Genomic DNA, 22,536 nt, shown 5'->3' with positions numbered 1-22,536 from the left:
ATTAAAAATAATTTAAAATTTTAATTAATAATTTAATAAAATTATAAAGACTAATAAAATAATTAAATATTTATATTTATATTATAATATTTAAATATAATCTAAAAAATAAACAAAAATAATTACTTAAAAAATAAAAAATAATAATATAAAATCAAATAAATAAATTCAAATTGAATATTTTTATAATTTTATTTAAAATTTAATTTTTTGGTGACTTTAAAAATTTAATTTATGTATATATTTTTTTAATTTTATAATTATTAAATTTTAAAATAATTTATATATTTTAAATTAATCTTTTAAGTCTAGTTTTACATAAAATTACATGTCACGGGTCAGTATCACATTATCACCGAATCCTTTGCCTAAAGAGTTGTCTAAACACAGATTTTTCCTTCATCTCCTCCTCTGTGGCACTGTTGAGTGTTGAGGTCTAACGTCCTCCTCTTTCACTCTACCCTTTCTTTGATGCTGAGGCCACCTTCTTCTTCCATTCTACCTTCTCTTCGACGCCGATACCACTCTTCCTCTTCTCTGCGCTGACGTCCGACTGCGGATTCCATCGTCTTGTCTCCTAAACGCCGACTGATACCACTCTTCTCTGCGACGGCGGCGCCAGTCTCTTCTCGTCGATCTCGCTGCCTCTCCTCCATTTCGCCGCTGCTCCTCCAGTTCGCTGTTTCCCAGCGAGCTTTGCCGCCTTCTGTTAGTCGGTCTCTCTTCCTGGTACTGATTTCTGCTTCTGTTTCTTGTTTATTACATTGTTTTTCCTTGCCGCCTTGTTGCTGCTGCTGGTGCAGTGCTGCTAGTGGTGCAGCTTCTGTTTTGAAACTTTCCTTGTTGTTGTTGATGCTGCCGAAATCCTTGTCACTGATGATGTTTTATTTTCTTAATGAAAATTTTATTTGAATTTATTTCAGTAGAAGCAAAAGCATAAATTTTGGTTCCATTTTCAAAATTCAACTCCAATGTCATCACCACAAATTTTGTCTCAGAACTTGCTACAGTTTCATCTTGTGTGTATACTTCTTAATTTTGTCATAATGCTTTGTAACTTTAAATTGAGTTATTTCTTCTATTAATGCCATCAAATCTTGGTACACAAACAACAGAAAAGAATTACGGTCTAAACCATAAAAAGAATGAGATAGTTGCTTTCATGATTGAAGATGTAATTGAGAATAATAAGTTTAAACTTGAAATGCCTGTGTATATATGAGGAGTAAAGTTAATGCTCCGTTGAAGCTATGATTATCTATGATCCACATACATTATAAGAATAATATTTGCAATTGGATAAATGCAAGGCAAAGAATTGTCAAAACTTGCACATTGGATAGAATTTTTATAACTTGATCAGAATAGTTTGGAATTAGACTGGATACGATGTTAGAAAATTATTGAAACTGCCATTGGAACTTCCCGAAGAATCTAGTTTCTCAGAATTCCTATTTCATATGCTAATAATTTGTTAAGGTGTTACATGTTGGCCCCTACCTCTTGCATACAAGACTAAGACTTGGTTTGGTAAAGCTTTTCGAAGAGGAACTTCTCATTTTGTGTTTGGTAAATAAAAAATATCACGTGCTTGTGCTTGCAGCTTTTAAAAGATAGAGGTGCTTTTGAAAGCACCTAAGGTGGAGTTTTTCAAAGATGACTTATGCTTATCAAAATTAAAGAGTTTAATATAATCATATCCATTAATTAATATCCAAATTTAATTTTTATATTAATGTCTATTATAGTATTTTTAAATTTTAAAAATGATTTTACCAAACACTCTTGTTAACCCAAAGTTTATTTGGTAAGGATAATATGCGATATGTTGATGCTACGAATATGTATATGTTGCTCCAGCTATCCTAGGTTTCCTGAGCTAATTTTCAGACTACTTTAGAAACCAGCCTGATTTTTCTTATTTGCATAGTATATATTAAATAATAAGCAAAGGATTGAGCAATAAATTGAGATAGGTAGAAAAAGAATGATTCAAATCACTTGTTTAATGACATATTGAACCTTATTTATTGAGCAAAAACTTTCTTTTTGTTTTGTGTTGTAGAATCATACTTGATTATTGAACTTTTACTTTGTCCATGCTTGAGGGAAATGACATTTGTATTTGGGTAAAGTACTATTTTAGTCCTCAATGTTTGGGCTAAATCTTAATTTGGTCCCTAACGTTTTGAGTACTATTTTTGTCCCAAAAAGTTTCGAAAGGATTCAATGTTGTCCCAAATTAGGATTTAAGTCAAACACTGACATTTTGAATATATTATTATACATTCTGAAGCAAAAATGCTCCAATAATCCTGAAAACATCCCACACCAACTTTGGGGCCTGCTCCCATAGTTGCTCTATTATATTAAGTAATACAACAGATTTTTACTATAATTTGGTGGAATCCGGTTGATGCCCAGTTCGATTGGTTGGATCTCTGAACTTTTGACCTGGTTGCTTGAGTGGTTTGATGTCCAATCTGGATTTTAGAACCTTATATGTCCAATCTGAGGGTCATCGTTGGTTTTATATGTAATAATTGGAGAACATCTTCAAACGAAAAATTTAACATATCGTGAAGCTTTAGATTATTTTACAAAGAAAGAAACCTCAAGTAGATCCAATTGACTCCCTTGTGTCATTTAATTGCGTTTCAAATTTCTAATCGGGAACTTGTGTTGTTTATTTACTTGTTGAACTTGTGGAATTGTGCAAAATATGTTTGTTATCAGCTTATAAGTTTTATGAAATTTGGGGTGTCGATAGCTTTAACTGTATGTGGTTGAACTAGTGACTAAGTGGTGCTGATTTCAATAACTGCTTATTTTGTGAAGGAGGCAAGCGGTGCATTTGTTGTTCAAATACTTCGTTCATTTTCTTCTCTCTTCATGAAACCTTTTTACATGCTATGACCCTTTGCCACCTTTTTTTCACTTCATTCTTATTTCATATGATGGACATTAATTTTGGGCTTGTATTCTGCATGATTAACATGTGTTTAGGTTAACATGTTTTCTTCTACAACTTACAAGTTGCAAATTTGTTGGCTTTGGTTGACTTATTTCAAATTAGCTCAGCGTTAACTTTATTTTTGCATTTTATTTAATTTCTTATTTTGAGCTATCCTATCCACATTGGTAGTATTTGCTGGTTTCATGTGATATACTTTACTCATTCTTGCTAATATCCTGCTGCAGGTTGATAGAGGCCTAAAGCTAAAATTTTATTCTTCAGCCAACAGAAAACAATTCACAAGCTTCTCACACAACACATGAATATCTTACATCCTTTTGCATGCCTTCCTCTATGCAATGCCATTGCAAGCACCAAGCCTTTTCCCCATAACAATCAAATCATGAAATTTTCATTGGTTTTTCTACAAAGCGCTAGCTATCCAAGAACTTGGACTCCCTTATGCTGTTCTAGAGGTGGGTTTACAAACTTGAATGGTGAGGACTTCAATATAGATCTTATTAAGGAAGATCTTGCTGATGATGATGGTAGTAGTGAGACTTTGGCTCAAGAAACATATGGAAGAAGGAAAACAAACGACATTGATTTAGAGGGGTTAAAAGAAGATAATGATGTTGGTGGGTATTATGGCCAAGGACCATTTACAGGTAGGCCAGAGAAAGATCATGAGAGAGATCCAGAAGTTGCTGATATTCTTGGGAGTTTACTAGATGATCCCCAAAAGGCTCAATCCAAAGTAAGTAACTCATGTATTAGATGGTGCCATAATTTCTAGCATTGAGTAGTAAGATGTTATCTTGGTACAAGTAGGTGTTATTTAGATCCCAATGTTTTAAGGATGGCCTTCTTACATTTCATATTGAGGGGGAAAAATGGACCATCCTAGTAAAAGGATCAAAAAGAAAAATATGGAGGAGTAGCTTCAAATTTCTTTGAATTTTGTTGCTGTTGATAGAGAGAAAAAAAAAAAGAGAATGGTTTATAAAATTCGTGTCTCACCACTACATGATGGAACCGGGCCTATAAAATATACATTGAATTGTAAATATAGATATATTTGCAAATATACAAACATCTACATTTATCCTAAATATACGAGTTGGGGTTCTAATTATTGTACCTACAGATTCCAACAGTTAAGCTGGGGATATTGTTTGTGTTTATGTCACATGAACTATTTCGATTTGCAGATGGAAGACAGAATTAGGAAAAAAAGGAACAAAATACTGCACACAAAGACGGGATCAGGAGTACCAATGAAAGTGTCCGTTAACAAGTATGTTTAAACATTCAAATGTGTGTTATGTGTTTGTACTGGGCAGCATGCAGTTTCCTGTTTCTTGTCAAGTTTTCAGTTTTTCTCAGTTTTCTGTAAGAGAGTTACTAGTGTGTTTACTTTATTGATGTTTTATTTCATTTATTAAATTATAAATTGTCATTATATTCGCAGTAATCATCTTACAATAAGGTGCTTTCGTTAGAGGGATTGGGAGCTTGCATAATTTGTTGCATTGAGAAGTTTTTGCAAAGTTGTGAGGATTTATCATTATGAAGTTCTAAAGATATATAGTCGAGACATTGAAATTATTGGTGTTAGTAAATTGGTATAGTGATTGGATTGGTCAACTTATTTATACTACTCTGTCATTTTCTCTTTCCTACTATCGTGTATGACACTAGAGCAGTATTTCTGTTGGTCCAAAGTATATGATACGATTATACTTAATAGTGGTATAATTTTTCTTATTACAGGTAGTATAGAAGGAATTTGACAGTAAAGACCATTGAAAAGTTTAAATTGTTTCATGTAAAACCATTAATGTGCACCTAAAACCATTGACTGCTCTAGAACTCTAGTTCCACGATTTCTATTCTGGCCATTTGTAGTTCTTTTATTGTTTCCCTCAATTAATTTCTTCGGTCTTTGGATTCTTTATTTATTGACACTATTCGTGCCTCTGTTAATAAAGCCCTTTTATCTAGTTTCTCCACTCAGGTTGTTTGCCAGTTGTCACCTTAGCTAATGGTTATAAAAGGCAACCTCAAAGGGGTTGGCACTGCTCATTCCTTATCATTTCTGGTTTTTCATGTAATCTCCTTTCTTTTAGCTCTTCTACTCATTCTCATAATTGGTTAATCTCTTTTACTAAATACCATCTTTCTACAAAATGAGAATTCATTCTGTCCTTTACTTTTCTGGGTCTCCATGTAATCTCCTTTTTCTTAACCGTTTAACTCATTCTCATAATTCTTAGATCTCCTTTACCAAAGATTCTATCTTCCTACAAAACCATAATTCATCATAACTGATTGGCGATGGATGCGAGTCCTGCTGCTATTGGCTCTAGCAGGACTTGGTGTATGTACTCTCACCTTAAACCCTTGTATAGCCATGCCCAATTTGTCATCTTATCCTTGCCAAACTCCAAAGAATGGTACCTAACCTATCCTATCTGTCTAGCTTGCTTGGTAAATCATATTGGGGTACACACTTTTGGTCCTCCTAATGGAGTAATAGTAATGTCATGTCTCCCATTGTTTTAGTTGATTTGATGTTTTAAGTTCCAAGTTGTACTGTGTCTTCTTTTGGGTCATGATACTTTGTCACTTTTTATAGTTTTATTTATGATCAATCACACTGAACTTGACTATTTTTAATGTCGAGTAGATTTATGTTATTTTTCTAATTTTTCAAAAATATTTATCAACAAATCAAAACTCAATTTGGAGTTCCTTTTGTGTAGTTCTCATTGCATGGGTGAATTAGTGCTACACTGCCGTACCATGCTCTCCTCTTCTTGTTCCCAGTTTCTTCTTTTTTTGGGCCGGGGTGGGACAGAGGTGCTGTTCTTGCTTCCGGTTACTATTTATCGCATGCTGTCTTCTGTTTTCAGTAACCAAATCTTGTATTCCCTTTCTGTAACTGTATTTGGGTCACTTGTTTTGTTCTCAACCCTATCCTTCATCTTGACAATATTTCCACCTGATCCTCTTGTATTTGCTTTGTGTTGGTATCAATTAGTGACTTCGGTATTATCGGGTGCCTATAGTCCCTCATAGGGTAGTATGGGATAAGAAGAGTGGTTTCCTCCCTTAATAGCTAGCTTTTGAGGTGGGGTTCCCTACTTTTTTTAAGTACTTAATAATGGTATTAGAGCCTAGTTGTCAGTGCCATGGAAAGGGCTACTCTAGGCTGGATTAAGGTGAATATCGAACACTGATAACTGATAGCCAAGTGGCTACCATTGGTCAATGTCGATAGAGTGAAGCTGCTTTGGACGTCAACTCTCCAGGGGCGGTGTATTGTTAGGGACTTGAGTATTATGAGATGCCCAAAGTTGCACATCGGGTAATATATGATGCTTGATATTGTATTTAAGGAGTGGTTCTTCCTCCTTAATAGCTAGAATGTGTGGTTCTCTACTTTGCTTAATTAACAGTATCTGTGATATAATAATTAAATGTTCATTTTTCTTATTGGCTTTTGACATTGGTGTTTTCAGATTTGATTTTTCAAACTCATATATATGGCTTGAATTTTACAATACACCACTGGAAAAAGACATCTCCTTAATATGTGATGTAAGGAACTTTGTCTATGTTGTTTTTGCATATTCATCATGATGCATATGCTTCTGCCTGGATGTTTTGTTGAATGTGGGTCATTGCAGACTATTCGATCGTGGCATATTGTTGGACGTCTTGGTGGATGTAATTCGATGAACATGCAAGTAAATTTTTCTCTTCTTCCAAGGATGCAATACTCTCTTTTAATGGAATTTAGGCTTGATAGTGTTGCTTATAGAATTATCATTAATCCTGCAGCTATCACAATCTCCGATCACGAAACGGCCAAGTTATGATTTTATTCAAGGAGCTAATGTGACACCAACTACATTTTACAACATTGGGGATCTTGAGGTTCAAGACAACTTGGCTCGAATATGGTGCAGAACTAGTTGTATAGTCTTTCCTTGTTAATAACTGTTTGTAGATTAGCAGGATTTAAAGTGCAAATACTAATAATTTTTCATTGTTAAATGACAGGGTAGATATTGGAACCAGTGAACCGCTGCTTTTGGATGTCTTGATAAATGCATTAACACAGATAAGTTCTGAGTATGATTTCTACTTTCTCTCCATTCCATTGATACATTAGTTTAGTCGTTTACAGTGAAAAGAAAAACTACAATTCTGCAACACCCCAACTAAAATCATCTGGAAACAAACAGTTTTTTATAATTTGCATGAGCAATAACAGTAGTAAATAGAGCTTATTCATTAGGTCAATGCTTGGTTGATATCTAGAAACTATAAATCAAAAAATATGAAATGCCAACAATATCTCACTTGGTTAGTAATCCCTGGAGATTATCAAGTTACCAGAAAATTTTCATTTCTTCTATAGCTGCATGTACTTGAGTTAACAGACATCATAATGTCATGGTCTCCTGGCTTATAAGAGGCTAACTTCAAATCTATATCATATTTGCACTGAATATTATTAGTGAATAGATGAAGTCATATTCTAAAGTTTAGTATTTGGGTCCTGTAAAGAGAGGAAGTTTTTAAAGTTAGAAAGCGAGAGCTGAGTCACCATTGGGTTAGTAACTTCTGCTGAATCAAACTTTTTGTTGCTCCTCAAACTTCAACTTTATTTAAGATGATTATTTTGTCTGACCTAGGAACAAAAGCTTAATCCAAGCTAACAAATTCTTGTAGTTCAACTTTTAGAGTGACTTATGGAGTATTAGAGAAGATACCTGTCATAGGATCATTACTATGTATGCCTATTTTGAATAAGAGAAACAAGGTGATGTCTTGAGTTTCAGAAGTAGTGGAAGGTATTTTCTTGTGAACATACCATGATAGTAAACTTTGTACCAAAGACAAGAAACAAAGCACCTAAAAGGGACCAGAATACACTGACAAATAAAACGGCACTAGCGACATGTGAAACAGTAGTGTGGAGGCTGGCTTGTGGATCTCATATCCCAGTGAAATGCATTGATTGAAGAGATTCAGATAATGCATGACTGATACTCTAGTAGTGGACTTGGTTGCTCAAATGGTGGCACTTGAAGGACTAGCTAATTCCGATTGCAATCTGGTTTTGCACTTACCTTGACAATTGAGGGAGTTGGGATCACAGATCAAGGTTGTCAAGGGTGTATTTTCCTCCCGAGACCAAACTTAGCTCGAGCATTGATGCCAGCTTGAGGATACATGAGGATCATCACGCTCATTCAATCTCGACTCTCTAGTTATCTCTGTACTACTTATCATTGTTCCATATTTCAGTAGGAGTGGCAAACACCAATTGAAAAGATTATGAAGTTTTCCGTTGGTGTGGCACTTTGGATACTCGGTGGGATCACTCGCTGGGATCAGTATGTCCTTTTACTGCATAATACAAGCAAATGCTGGGAAATTGGGTGATATCTCACTGATATTTGCATCTCCCTTGCCCTTCTATTACTGTTTCATTCTTCCACTTTCTCTAGATGCCAGGTTCTTACAGTCTCCTTGATGGCTTTTCTTTGTCTTCTAATCCTACAAAAGAATATGGTCCCAACTTTTCACTCATTCCTCCAATACAAGCTATTTCCATCTAGTCATAAATGGTCTCTTGACTCTTTTGGTAGTTTTAGTTATAAATTCTTCCAACTTTTCACTCATTCCTCCAATACATGCCATTTCCATCTAGTCAAAATTAATATGAATACATGTTCCAGTTCGAAGGTCTAATAAGACTATCTCCCCTTATTTGTGTTATGTGGAAGGCAAATTCAGTGTCAAATTCACATTTTCTATTGACTAGGTTTGTTAGAAGAAAAAGAGCCAAAATGTTTGCAGCATTGTGCATTTTTCGCTACTATTTGGACTATGTACTTCCATGACAGATTTTCTTACAAGAACATTTTATGGGATAAGATTAGATGCCTAACATCTATTTGGTGTAAAACTCATGATCTTTATAATGGATATTTCTTCTAAGAAATGTTGAGAGATTGAAAAGTTATGCTTTATAGATAAATCTTATGTTGTTTTGCTTTTACTTTATAAAAAAAAAAAACATGTTTGACTTGTTTACTCTAATCTTATTCTTTTCGATACTTATTTATTTATTTATTTTACGATAGTTTTGTTGGAATCAAGCAAGTGGTCTTTGGTGGGGAAGAATATGAGAATTGGAACGAGAATATGACATCAGAGGATTCAGGTTTTAGTGTTCACAAGATCTAAACCCAATTTGCTGCCATATTATTTGATAGAGGCAAGTGAAGAGGAAGTCAGGAAATATTGCATCGTATGTATTTGACAAGCAGTAAGCAAACAACTAAATAAATAAAACCTTTTAGCATCTCTGGTGGCTGGCTGTATGTATTAGTTTTTTATTTTATTTTATTATTGTGATTTTTTTTATGGCCGCCATTATTTCCCAGGAACTCAACCATTCATGAATATCAAATTATCAATGTCAAAGACGTGTGATGGCGGCTCTGGGATTTTGATGGCTCTGGAAATTCAACCATTAATGAATATCGAAGTCAAGAGATGACAGTCGAGATAAGAGTTCTGTAATTTAGTTATGGGATTTGTTGTTACTAAGGTTAATTAATCAAAATGAACTTGATTTTGATTTGATGTAGTAGCTCTTAATGAAATATTGGAAAAGTTTGACAGCGTTAAAGGTTCCGTGGAGCAGATAATGACTAGAGAGTAAAGACCCTTTCGGTAAGATTTCTGGGAATGTTACTACCAGCAATCCAGAATCCTCCTTTTTTTTTTTCTTTGAAAATTTATCCCTTTGTTTGGTTGATACATGATTATTGGAACAATTAATCCTGGAATATTTTATTAATTTTCTGAGAAAATGTTAATAATCTATTCTATCTATTTTATTATATAAAAATCGAATTTCTACACTTAATGATAGAGCTAACGTAGTATGTTTATGAGAGTTTATTTATTTATTTTTTTTAATTCACTAAATACAAGTTATTACGATAAACTAATTATATTAATTAATTGATTTAATTTGATTAAAAATTTAAATATCACATAATTTATTATAATTTATATCAATTTGATTTGGTAATATTTTTTAATTTATTTTTTTTAATATTCTATTAGTATTTTTTAATTTATTTTTTTAATTTATTAATTTGGTTAATTTATTAGTCAGTAAAATAATAAATTTATGGTCAAATGAGTTATAGTTCAAATGACATAATTATTTTATAATTTTGTACTTATTCAAATTGATATTTATAGTCTCTTGGTCTAATATATATAGATGGCTATACTAAATTCTAAAAATCATTATTTTTATCCTCTTCTATTTCAATTTTTTTTTCTTTATATATAATTTTTTTTTATATATAAATGTACTCAAAATCAGAGGAGACATATAAGTATTTCATTGATTGTTTGTTTGATGGATACTATAGCTTAAAATATCTCAATTTAGGCATTCTACCTCTATCGATAGAAGTTGAACATGTAGTAGTGCTGAAAAAGGCGGGTCGGACTAGAGCCCGCCAAAATAAAAAAATCCGTCAAATCCTCACTGCCAAATTGGTGAGTTTTGGTGGGGCGAGATGGGCTGGTCCGCCGAGCTAAAGATTTCTATTTTTCTTTTTTTTATTAAATAAGAGAGTGATTACTATTATAAAATTAATAATTATATAATTTTCAAACACTTTTTTGTTTTTGCTTTTATTCTTCTTTTAGTTATTAACTTTATTTATTTTATTTTACAATTTCGTATATTTGTTCAAATTATGTGACTTATTTTTAAAATAAAGATGGTTCTATTGAAAAATATTATTTTAAATAATTTTATTGAAGTTAAAAATAAAAAAAATAGTAAAAAAATTATATTATAATTTGATTATTTTTTATTTGTATTTGATTTTTTAATTATTATTTTTTAGTTAATTTTAATGAAATTTTTTTTTTAAAAAAGAGTCAAGCAAACTAGCCCGCCGACCCGCCAATCCGCCATAAAGTGAAACGGGCTAGCACTTTAAACCCATCTTAGTTGGTGGGCGGGTTGGGGCGGGTCGGCCCACTTTGCCATCCCTAGTACTATTGGATAGAAGAATATTTGTTAAAATGAATATACTCATTGTAATGAATTTTCTTTCTCAATTGTTAGATTTTTATATCAGTCTTGTAAATTCTTTGAAGGCATAAGACAATAAAATAGGTTGACTTTAACATCATTAGAAGCTAAATTTAATTGTTTAAGTAAGCACTACTAATTATGTTAATAAGGTAATTATGTAATAATATGATTTACATTTTAATTTTCTCGAGTAAACTCATTTCAAAATGTAGGAATCAGACTCAATTATGCTAAAATTTTAAAGGTAATATAGGATTTCACAACAAAATTAACATTTATTAAGGAAATAAATTTATTTATGACTCTTTTTTAATTATAAATAATAACTAGATTTAGAAAAAATATTAATGTCATCATTTTTGATGGTTTCAGTGGCTAAGAGAAGGGGGGTTGAATCTTAGCCACCTTTTTCTGATGCTAACACTTGCTGACCTTCAGAGAAACTTTTCTGTTTTTGCTCGTCACTGGACACGAGCAACTTTGTTTTGTCTCGTCCCTTGCCACGAGACTTTTTGTTTTGTCTCGTCACTTGACACGAGATAATTCTGGCTTTTACTCCTGTGTAGTAGAAAACAGAAATGGAGTAGAAAGAGAAGAAGATTGCACCCAGATATATCCTGGTTCGGCTGCTAAGTGCAGTGCAGCCTACATCCAGTTTCCATCACAAACATGATGGAATTTCACTATAATCAATCTGATTACAACTTGTAAAGTGCTAACCCAACTTACAAGGGGATTCCCACAAAATCATGATACACAACATAGATGAACAAAGGAACTCTAAGACATCTATGGCTTTTTCTTTTAATTTTGCACTCTCTGCCTTTTTCCGCTCTATGGCTTTTTCATACAAACCTCACTTGTTTGCCTTTTTTCCATGAGACTCAAGACATGACAAAATTAAACAGAAAAATACAAAACAGAATACATTGAAGGAGAAGAGAAAACTGTTAGCTCAGGTAGCTCTGAGAACTCTGTGCCTTGCACTCTCAAATTTTTCTCCTTGCTTCAAACAGTGGTTGTTCCCCCTTTTTAAAGAAGAGGAAATCCTCCACACTTGAAGCCAAAACCGAACCAACTTCTTCCTCCTTCAACAAACACATAACCGGTTCGGCCACTCAGAGAGAGAAGAGATAACCATGCATTAACCAACATGCAATTACCTCTAGACCTTTCTTGATCATCACCCTTCATCAATCCGGGCTCTCCATCCTTGGCTTCCTCTCCAAGATGGATTTCTGGCCCTTGATGCCTCATAATGATGATGACTTCATCTGCTTCAATCTCTGCCTTCAACCATCACTTCGCCACTCTAGCTACTCCCTGTGGTGGTTGAGCAGAATCAAAGACAAGCCATGCTTCAAGAATCTCCTCTAGCTGGCCGAATCTTCTTCTTCCATTTTTGAGCATGAAAGGCTCAAGATAGCCTCACCAAATCTAACCACATTTGGTAAGTATCTTAGCCACAGCTCACTTTTATTTTAGTATGTTTTCTTGCCATCATTAGCTTGATGGTCTTGAGACTTGCTTTCTCTCCTTTTCGGTAGCTCACTTTTGCTTCCATGGCTGCCAATATTTTCTGTGCAATAACCGAAGAGAGAAAGAGATGAGAGAGAGAAGAAAGAATCTGAAGTAAAGCTATTTCAAAGTGATTGAACTAATTAATTGAAAATAGCTTGCTTTTACTTCCCTTAGTTGGCGTGTAGCAATGATGCCTTTAGTCAAATCAATCTTCTCTCACTTGCTTATGTTTCCAATGTATTAAATTAAATTTGAATTCCATCCAAAGTGAGGAATGGAATCCGTTGGAGGCAAGCAACAAATGTTAACTTTTGCTTTCCTGATGGACTTTGGATTCGGATCATGCATGGAAATATTCATCAAAATCGAATTTGGGCCTTATTGCAATAAAGCTTAATCTGACCCAATTGATTAACATTTGCTTTCCTGATACAATTGATTTCGGATCAAACATAGAGCTCACAAGAAAACATTTGTTTTGGGCTTGCAACAATAATGTTTATTCTGACCCATTTAATAATTCAGCTTCCTGTAGCAATGCTGATTTTTATTTTGGGCTATCAACATCTTTGTTTTTCGGCCCAAAGTAAAATCTGCACAACAAAATTATTAATTAAGCAAATATGAAGTAAGATCAAATTAATAATTTTGTAATTTATTATTTTAATAATGTTTGTTCATCATCAACTTGAATTAGAGTTTTTCAAACTCATCAATCTCCCCCTTGATGACAAACATTATTAAAATTGAAATGGAAAGAAATTTAAAGATTGAGTAAAAAGTACTCCCTTTAAATTTGAATTTCTTCCCCTTTCTAAATGTCACATAGCTCCCCCTTGATGTATGCTTATTTTACCAAGGGAAGCACTAACCTGTAACATTTAAAATCAAGCTTCAAGTAACAATGTTATTTAGCAAATTTTATAATGCTAAATGCTTGATTTATGAGCAGTTTTAATTGATAATCAAAACTCATTTGATATCATAAACTGATTTACTGCTCAAACCAAAGATATCCAAATATTTTTCAAACATTTTCCTGTTTAGGATATCAGAGCAAATCAACATGATGAAAAATATTTGAAGAATAAAACAAGGCAGTTTTGATATTTTACACAAATTAAATGAACTGCCAAAAATAAATTTTCTAAACCAACAAGTTTATCAATGATGAATCAGCAGCCAGGCATCAAAGTAAATCAATCATTATAAATCAATTGCCAAATAAACTAATCATGATAAACCAAAAAAATGCAGTTCAAACAGTAATGACCATAATGCAATAACAACATGCCTTCTTTGAACAAGGGTGATCATAAATTTTCAAAATTGAAAATTTCAACCCCTGTTCCCCTGTTTTTCCAGCCCCTGTTTCGTTCCAATTTCAATTTTGGAACCTAAATTTCCTCCCCCTTTTGTCATCAAAGGGGCACCTGCACAAAACATGATTAACATAACAAAAAGATCAAGATATAATAGCAAAAGTGTATCAAAGTATCCTAGAGATGATCCTAAAGCAGTGAGTATCAAGTCATGCTTATACAAAAAAGATTGAGCCTAATGGAGCCAATATCAAACAGAGTAAAGACAGTCACTAATCATCAGAGAAGTTAATATCTTCTTCCTCAGCGTCTCCTCCACTATCATCTCCCAAATCCTTATTAAGACGTTCCAGCATCAGGTTGACCCTTTCTTTGCAATTTTTCCAAGCTTTCTCACTCTCATAAGCTTGCTTGCGGGCTTCTTTATGAGATCGAAACATCATGTCTGCCATGTTTGAAAATTCTCCCAAAATCTGTTGAATGGATCTGATTGTTTTGGAAGATTCTGGCCTGCCTTCATGCTCACTGTCCGATTTTCTCCCTTTGGTTTCCTTAGTTGCTCCTCCACCTCGAATTGTAGACACATCGTTTTCTACCTTCTCATTCAACAAATCAACTTTAAAGTACTCAAAAATTCCAGTTAAAAACATACCATAAGGCAGGTTAGCCTTTCTGGTGCTTCTAACAGAATCCCACATGTGTCTAATCATAATATAACCAAAGGAGATAGGAGTAGAGGTAACCAAAGCAAACAATATGAGACAGTCAGAAAATGTTACTCGGTTGTATGAGCCGCTTTGGAGAGTCAGAATATGAGTGATGATTCGGTGAAGCAGGGAATTGACTGGTCCAAGGGCTTTGTGGGTTGGAATGGTGCCATGCAATCCAGAAAGGTTCTTGCAAATGTGCTGGAGAACAGTATTGTGTGAAACGCCAACTTGTGTGTCCCATTTCTCCACCATATATGCTCGCGGACCTTCATCCTTGAAGCCCAGGGCCGCTCCAATTGTCTCAGCATCAAGGACTATTTGAACCCTTTTGACATAGGAATGAAGGGTGCCATCAATGAGTCGCATATTAGCATAAAATTCTCGAACAAGACCTGGGTACACTGGTTTTTTGATGAGGAGCAGAGGCTTCCAGTTGAGGAGTTCAAACAGAGAGGGAATGTTGGTGCTCTTGAGATTTTCGAGACTAATAAGATAGGTAGTGCACAAATGACGTTTCTCCATAACCTTTTTGTGAAACTCAAAAGAGGTGCAGGAGTTAAATCTGCTTGGATCAAAATGAGAGTGAGTCTTGCCATACTTGTCTCGGAATTCCATGGATTCCAAGTTTGGAGGTTCAGTCGTGTCATTTAGTGCAAACCCTTGATTCTTCTTTGAGCTTTTTCCGGGGGTAGTCTTCTTCGGTGATAAGGGTGGAGGTGAAGGAGTAGGAGAAGTATGAGATTCTTGCTCTTCTTCTTCAACTACGGGTTTCTTGTTCTTGCCTCGGCCTGAACTCTTGTGGGCAATCACCTTTTTTCTCATGGTGGTTGTTTGTTTGGATGGTGGTGAAGGAGAAGATGATGAGGTTGAATGAATGTGGATATGAGTGTGGGTTTGAGGCGTTGATGGTTTCTGAGAAAGAAGAATTCTTTCACTCTTTCTTGGCGCGGTTTTCTTTTTCATAGTAATGGAGGAATGAAATATGAAAGGGTGTGGTTGATAACCGAGTGGAGTGGGAGAGAAGCAAGGTGGGTGACGCATTAAATGTGGCTTGGAGAGAGAGAACGATGGAAATAATGATCATTAGTGGGCGGTTAATGACCATTATGGGGTGGTTATTACTCAAAAAGATGATTTCCCTTTTAACTTTTGAAATCTAAAACTGAAAAGTTGTTGCCTTAAATCAAGGGATTAGATGGAGAGAGGGATTTGATTTGACAATAACCACTTCCAAGAAGATATGATGACACAAGGAAGAAGATTCTTATTAGCATAGAGAGATAACTAACAAAATTGTTATGGTAGGGTCATGGAAATTTGGTGGGGCCCATAAAAATTTGAATTCTGCGTTGCCTCCCCCTTGACCACAGCTCTTCTATTATGCCATTATTTTTCATCTCGTCCAAACCTACGAGCAAAAACTGAACAGAGTCAACTATTCACAGATTTTCAATGAAACTTAAATCAAACATTCCCAAACTTTTTCTCAATGTACAGAATCTGTCTTCACAGAGAGGTTTTGTAAAAATATCAGCAATTTGGTCTTCAGATTTTACAAATTGAATATCAATAGTACCCTTTTGCACATGTTCTCTAATAAAGTGATATTTTATCTCAATGTGCTTCGTTCTTGAGTGCAGAACAGGATTTTTTGAAATGTTTATAGCACTCATATTATCACAAAATAAGGGTATACTATTGATTTTTAATTTGTAATCTTCCAATTGTGTTTTTAACCAAATTAATTGTGAGCAACATGCAGATGCGGAAACATATTCGGCTTCAGCAGTGGATAGAGCCACTGTGGCTTGTTTTTTGCTTGACCACATGTTGAGTGAGCTTCCAAGGAAGCAACACATGCCTGAGGTGCTCCTCCTATCTACTCGATCTCCCGCATAATCTGCATCACAAAAACCTACTGCACAAAAATCATCAGATTTAGGATACCCTAATCCATAATTACAAGTTCCCTTAATGTATCTAATGATGCGTTTAACAGCCGTAAGGTGGGATTCTTTTGGATGTGATTGAAACCTTGAACATACACCCACACTTTGGACTATATCCGGTCTAGAGGAGGTAAGGTACATGAGTGAACCTATCATTCCTCTATACCTTGTTTCGTCCACATCTTGGCCATCATCATCTTTTTCAAGTTTAGTATTGGGATGCATAGGAGTGCCCATTGATTTGGAATTTTCTACGCCAAACTTTTTGATAAGTTCTTTTGCATACTTTCCTTGGTGAATAAAAGTGCCACTAGGAGTTTGCTTAATTTGGAGGCCAAGAAAGAAAGTAAGCTCTCCCATTAAACTCATCTCAAACTCACTAGTCATGAGTTTTCCAAACTCTTCACACAAGGAAACATTGGCCGAACCAAATACAATGTCATCAACATAAACTTGAACAAGAAGAATATCATCATTAGATGCTTTAATGAATAAGGTAGTGTCGGTGGTTCCCCTTTGAAAATGATTTTCCAACAAGAAGGCACTAAGCCTTTCATACCAAGCTCTTGGAGCTTGTCTAAGACCATAAAGAGCCTTAGTTAATTTAAAAACATGATTTGGAAATTCTTTATGTTCAAAACCGGGGGGTTGAGCCACATATACTTTCGTATCAATAAAACCATTAAGGAAGGCACACTTAACATCCATTTGAAACATTTTGAAACCCTTATGGGCAGCATAGGCAAGAAGCAACCTAATTGCTTCCATTCTAGCTACCGGAGCAAAAGACTCATCAAAATCAATACCTTCTTCTTGATCGTAACCTTGGGCCACTAATCTAGCCTTGTTACGAACAACTTGTCCATCCTCACCAAGTTTATTTTTAAATACCCACTTAGTACCCGTTACCTTCTTACCATTCGGATGAGGTACTAGTGTCCAAACCTTATTCTTGTCAAATTGAGCAAGCTCCTCTTGCATTGCTTTGATCCATGATGGATCCTCAAGAGCTTGTTTGACATTGTTGGGCTCTACTTGTGACAAGAGAGCAAGATTGTTAGGTTCGGTTTGCCTTTTGGTGGAGGATCTTGTGGTTACACCTTGAGAGGGATCACCAATGATGAAGTCATGAGGATAGCCCCTCATGGACTTCCATTCTCTAGGCTTTCGGACAGGTGTTGAGCTTTGATGAACTTCTGGTGGTCTCACTGTTTCAGTTTTTCGTCCCTGCTCAGGAGACAAATCAGAAGTTTCTCCTTCAATCTGACGAGACAAAACTGGACTGGCAGATTCTTCATTCTGGACAGATTTAGGATTTTCTTTGCTTGTTCTAGCTCCTTCTTCATCTGAATCATTATCTATCACAGTACTGGGAATTAAGTTAGAATCACAAAAAGTAACATGTATGGATTCCTCTATTGTCCTATGCTCCTTGAGATAAACTCTATAAGCCTTGCTTGTGGTGGAATATCCAACAAACATTCCTTCATAGGATTTTGGATCAAACTTTCCAAGATTTTCTTTATTATTAAGCACAAAGCATTTGCATCCAAAAACATGAAAGTACTTAAGATTTGGAGGGGTTCCTTTCCATAGCTCATAAGGAGTTTTCTTTAACCCTTTTCTAATGATTGTTCTATTCAAAATATAACATGCTGTGTTCACAGCTTCAGCCCATAAAAATTTAGGAATCTCATTTTCACATAGCATAGCCCTAGTCATTTCTTGAAGGCTTCGATTCCTTCTTTCAACCACCCCATTTTGTTGGGGTGTTCTAGGGCATGAGAAATTATGAGAAATCCCTAAGTCATCACAGAATTTTTCAAAATCTTGATTTTCAAATTCTCTTCCATGATCACTTCTCAAATGGGCAATTTTCAAATCCTTTTCATTTTGAATTTTCTTGCAAAGGGTGGAAAAAGCATAAAACGCATCATTCTTATGAGCAAGGAAAAGTACCCAACCGAATCTAGAGTAATCATCAACCACAACAAGACCATAATATTTACCTCCCAAACTTTGAGTTCTAGTAGGACCAAAAAGATCAATATGTAACATTTCCAATGGCCTTTTGGTTGAGATTCCATCTTTTAATTTAAAAGAGGATTTTACTTGTTTGCCTAATTGGCAAGCATCACAAGTGAGATCCTTATCAAACTTGATGTTTGGAATTCCTCTAACCAAATTCCTTTTGACTAGCTTAGAAATTTGGTACATGCTAGCATGTCCCAACTTTCTATGCCAAAGCCATTTTTCATATTCAAAAGATGTAAAGCATGTTACATTTTGTTCCTTTAAATCCTCAAGAGTTAATCCATACACATTGTTGCATCTCTTGGCTTCAAATAAAATATCCCCAGTTTTCTCACAAACAACCAAACAAACAAACTTCTTAAAGATAACATCAAAACCTAAATCACACAATTGACTAACACTAAGTAAGTTATGTTTCAAACCATTTACAAGGAGCACATCATTTATACAAGAAGAAAAGTTTTTACCAACTTTCCCAACAGCCACTATTTTTCCTTTTGCATCATCACCAAAGGTAACAAGTCCTCCATCATATTCATCAAGTGTTATGAAGAAGGTTGTCTTTCCGGTCATATGCCTAGAGCATCCGCTATCCATGTACCACATATTTTCTTTTTTCTTGGATGCTAGGCAGACCTACAAAATAAACTCAAGTGACCTTAGGTATCCAAATTTTCTTGGATCCTTTCACGTTAAACCATCTCTTATGTCCCAGATCATTGTAATCAAAAACAACTTTGTAAACTTTATCACCTATCATTCTTTCTCCAAAGAAACATTGAACTGGAAAATGACCACTTCGGTTACATAGTCTACAAAATCTTGGGGTTGCTGTTTTGTTAAAGGAAGTTGGGTCTTGATACTTAACATCATTCGAAGATGAAGCAATGTTTTCATAATGTGATTTTTCAGATTTATAAAAACCCAACCCAGCTTTATCATAAAGAGGTTTTTGACTAGCCAAGATTTGATTCAAATTTTCAGAACTTTGGGTGAACTTGGCTAAGTCTTCCTTAAGTCTTTTAACCTCTTTAAGCAACTCTTCACTTTGCTTAAAACAATTCACATATGCAAGGACAGAATGGTCACTTTCACAGCTTCTAACTTGGGCTTTTAACTGCTTATTCTCTTCTACAAGATCACAAGCAGTTTCGGCCTCTCTTAGTTTTTCTTTGAGAAAGTCATTTTCAGCTTTAAGAATGAAATTTTGTTGTTCAAGATCTTGATTCTCAGTTAGAAAACATCTTATTTTTTCAGAAAGATGGTCTATCATAAGATGAAGGTCTTCAGTGTCAGAGTTTTGAAATGATACCTGATCTATCTCATTTGCCATGAGACAGGGCTGTGATTTAGTCTCAGACTCTTCATCATCATCATCTGAGTCATTTTCCAAATCTTCCCATGTGGCCATCAGTCCCTTCTTCTTCACTCTTTTCGGCTTCTCTTCCTTTTTCAACTTGGGACAATCAGATTTGAAATGACCCATTTCCTTGCAATTGTAACAAGTTACTTTGCTAAGGTCTTTCTTCAACTTCCTTGAGCCACTGCCTTTGCCTTTGAGCTTCACCATTTTCTTGAATTTTTTTGCAAACAACACAAACTCATTTTCAGAAGAGTTATCACTGGATTCATCATCCAGAGGGTTAGTCATAGAAGAAACAGCAATTCCTTTCTTTTTTGAATCTTTTTTCAAATAGGAGTTTTCAAAAGCAAGTAGATTTCCTCTCAAATCATCAAGTGTCATGGAATCTAAGTTACTACTCTCAGAAATAATTAAAGCTTTTGTTTCCCACTCTTTTGTGAGACATCTCAACACTCTTCTCACTAGCACAGATTCTGAATGTGTGATTCCAAGAGCATCTAAGCCAACAGTGATGATATTGAACCGTTCGAACAGTTCATCAATAGACTCTCCTTCCTTCATTGCAAACATCTCATATTCCCTGTTTAACATGTCTGTCCGAGTTTTCTTTACAATGGTAGTTCCTTCATGAGTGATTTGCAACTTGTCCCAGATTTCCTTTGCCGTTGTGCATCGTGATACTCGTCGGTACTCCTCAAAGCTGATGGCACAGTTGAGCAGATTGGTTGCCTTGGCATTTAACTCCACGGTCTTCCGATCTTCCTCGGTCCAGTTTGCTTCTGGTTTCAGAGAGATTACTCCTTGGGCATTTGTGGTAGTTGGAAATTTAGGACCTTCCAAGATGATCTTCCAAAGTCTGTAATCCACGGCTTGTACAAATATCTTCATCCTTTCCTTCCAATAGGTATAATTTTTCCCATTGAAGAGGGGAGGTCTGTTGCTTGATTGACCTTCAGCAAGATTGTAGGACAACACACTTGCGCCACTATTTTCTGCCATGAGGATCTTTACTCCAAGCTGCAAAGCTTGATCTCTTTGAGACCAAGCTCTGATACCAATTGATGGTTTCAGTGGCTAAGAGAAGGGGGGATTGAATCTTAGCCACCTTTTTCTGATGCTAACACTTGCTGACCTTCAGAGAAGACTTTTCTGTTTTTGCTCGTCACTGGACACGAGCAACTTTGTTTTGTCTCGTCCCTTGCCACGAGACTTTTTGTTTTGTCTCGTCACTTGACACGAGATAATTCTGACTTTTGCTCCTGTGTAGTAGAAAACAGAAATGGAGTAGAAAGAGAAGAAGATTGCACCCAGATATATCCTGGTTCGGCTGCTAAGTGCAGTGCAGCCTACATCCAGTCTCCATCACAAACATGATGGAATTTCACTATAATCAATCTGATTACAACTTGTAAAGTGCTAATCCAACTTACAAGGGGATTCCCACAGAATCATGATACACAACATAGATGAACAAAGGAACTCTAAGACATCTATGGCTTTTTCTTTTAATTTTGCACTCTCTGTCTTTTTCCGCTCTATGGCTTTTTCATACAAACCTCACTTGTTTGCCTTTTTTCCATGAGACTCAAGACATGACAAAATTAAACAGAAAAATACAAAACAGAATACATTGAAGGAGAAGAGAAAACTGTTAGCTCAGGTAGCTCTGAGAACTCTGTGCCTTGCACTCTCAAACTTTTCTCCTTGCTTCAAACAGTGGTTGTTCCCCCTTTTTAAAGAAGAGGAAAGCCTCCACACTTGAAGCCAAAACCGAACCAACTTCTTCCTCCTTCAACAAACACATAACCGGTTCGGCCACTCAGAGAGAGAAGAGATAACCATGCATTAACCAACATGCAATTACCTCTAGACCTTTCTTGATCATCACCCTTCATCAATCCGGGCTCTCCATCCTTGGCTTCCTCTCCAAGATGGATTTCTGGCCCTTGATGCCTCATGATGATGATGACTTCATCTGCTTCAATCTCTGCCTTCAACCATCACTTCGCCACTCTAGCTACTCCCTGTGGTGGTTGAGCAGAATCAAAGACAAGCCATGCTTCAAGAATCTCCTCTAGCTGGCCGAATCTTCTTCTTCCATTTTTGAGCATGAAAGGCTCAAGATAGCCTCACCAAATCTAACCACATTTGGTAAGTATCTTAGCCACAGCTCACTTTTATTTTAGTATGTTTTCTTGCCATCATTAGCTTGATGGTCTTGAGACTTGCTTTCTCTCCTTTTCGGTAGCTCACTTTTGCTTCCATGGCTGCCAATATTTTCTGTGCAATAACCGAAGAGAGAAAGAGATGAGAGAGAGAAGAAAGAATCTGAAGTAAAGCTATTTCAAAGTGATTGAACTAATTAATTGAAAATAGCTTGCTTTTACTTCCCTTAGTTGGCGTGTAGCAATGATGCCTTTAGTCAAATCAATCTTCTCTCACTTGCTTATGTTTCCAATGCATTAAATTAAATTTGAATTCCATCCAAAGTGAGGAATGGAATCCGTTGGAGGCAAGCAACAAATG

General features: G+C 35.3%; 1 protein-coding gene across 5 annotated transcripts; it reads left to right on the top strand.

Annotated features, from left to right (window-relative positions):
- The first annotated feature begins 330 nt into the window (after nt 1-330).
- Nucleotides 331-9,842, top strand: LOC112697482 (uncharacterized). 5 transcript variants are annotated; one of them, XR_003151242.3, is made up of 9 exons: nt 331-729; nt 3,202-3,713; nt 4,168-4,253; nt 6,481-6,559; nt 6,649-6,708; nt 6,803-6,924; nt 7,025-7,096; nt 9,121-9,305; nt 9,424-9,842. XR_003151242.3 is itself a non-coding variant. In XM_025750678.3 (8 exons), the coding sequence occupies exons 2-8, from the start codon at nt 3,276-3,278 to the stop codon at nt 9,221-9,223; spliced, it is 960 nt and encodes a 319-aa protein (XP_025606463.1). In that variant the 5' UTR covers nt 344-729; nt 3,202-3,275; the 3' UTR covers nt 9,224-9,341. The 5 variants fall into 5 exon arrangements, 1 of the variants encoding a protein (XP_025606463.1); XR_003151243.3 differs by having other exon boundaries at nt 344-729; nt 9,121-9,287; XR_011874633.1 differs by having other exon boundaries at nt 379-729; nt 6,803-6,938; nt 9,121-9,287.
- The last annotated feature ends 12,694 nt before the right edge of the window (nt 9,843-22,536 follow it).

Source organism: Arachis hypogaea, chromosome 16 (genome assembly GCF_003086295.3).
Source record: "Arachis hypogaea cultivar Tifrunner chromosome 16, arahy.Tifrunner.gnm2.J5K5, whole genome shotgun sequence".
NCBI lineage: Eukaryota > Viridiplantae > Streptophyta > Magnoliopsida > Fabales > Fabaceae > Arachis > Arachis hypogaea.
This window is presented reverse-complemented; position numbering and strand designations above follow the sequence as displayed.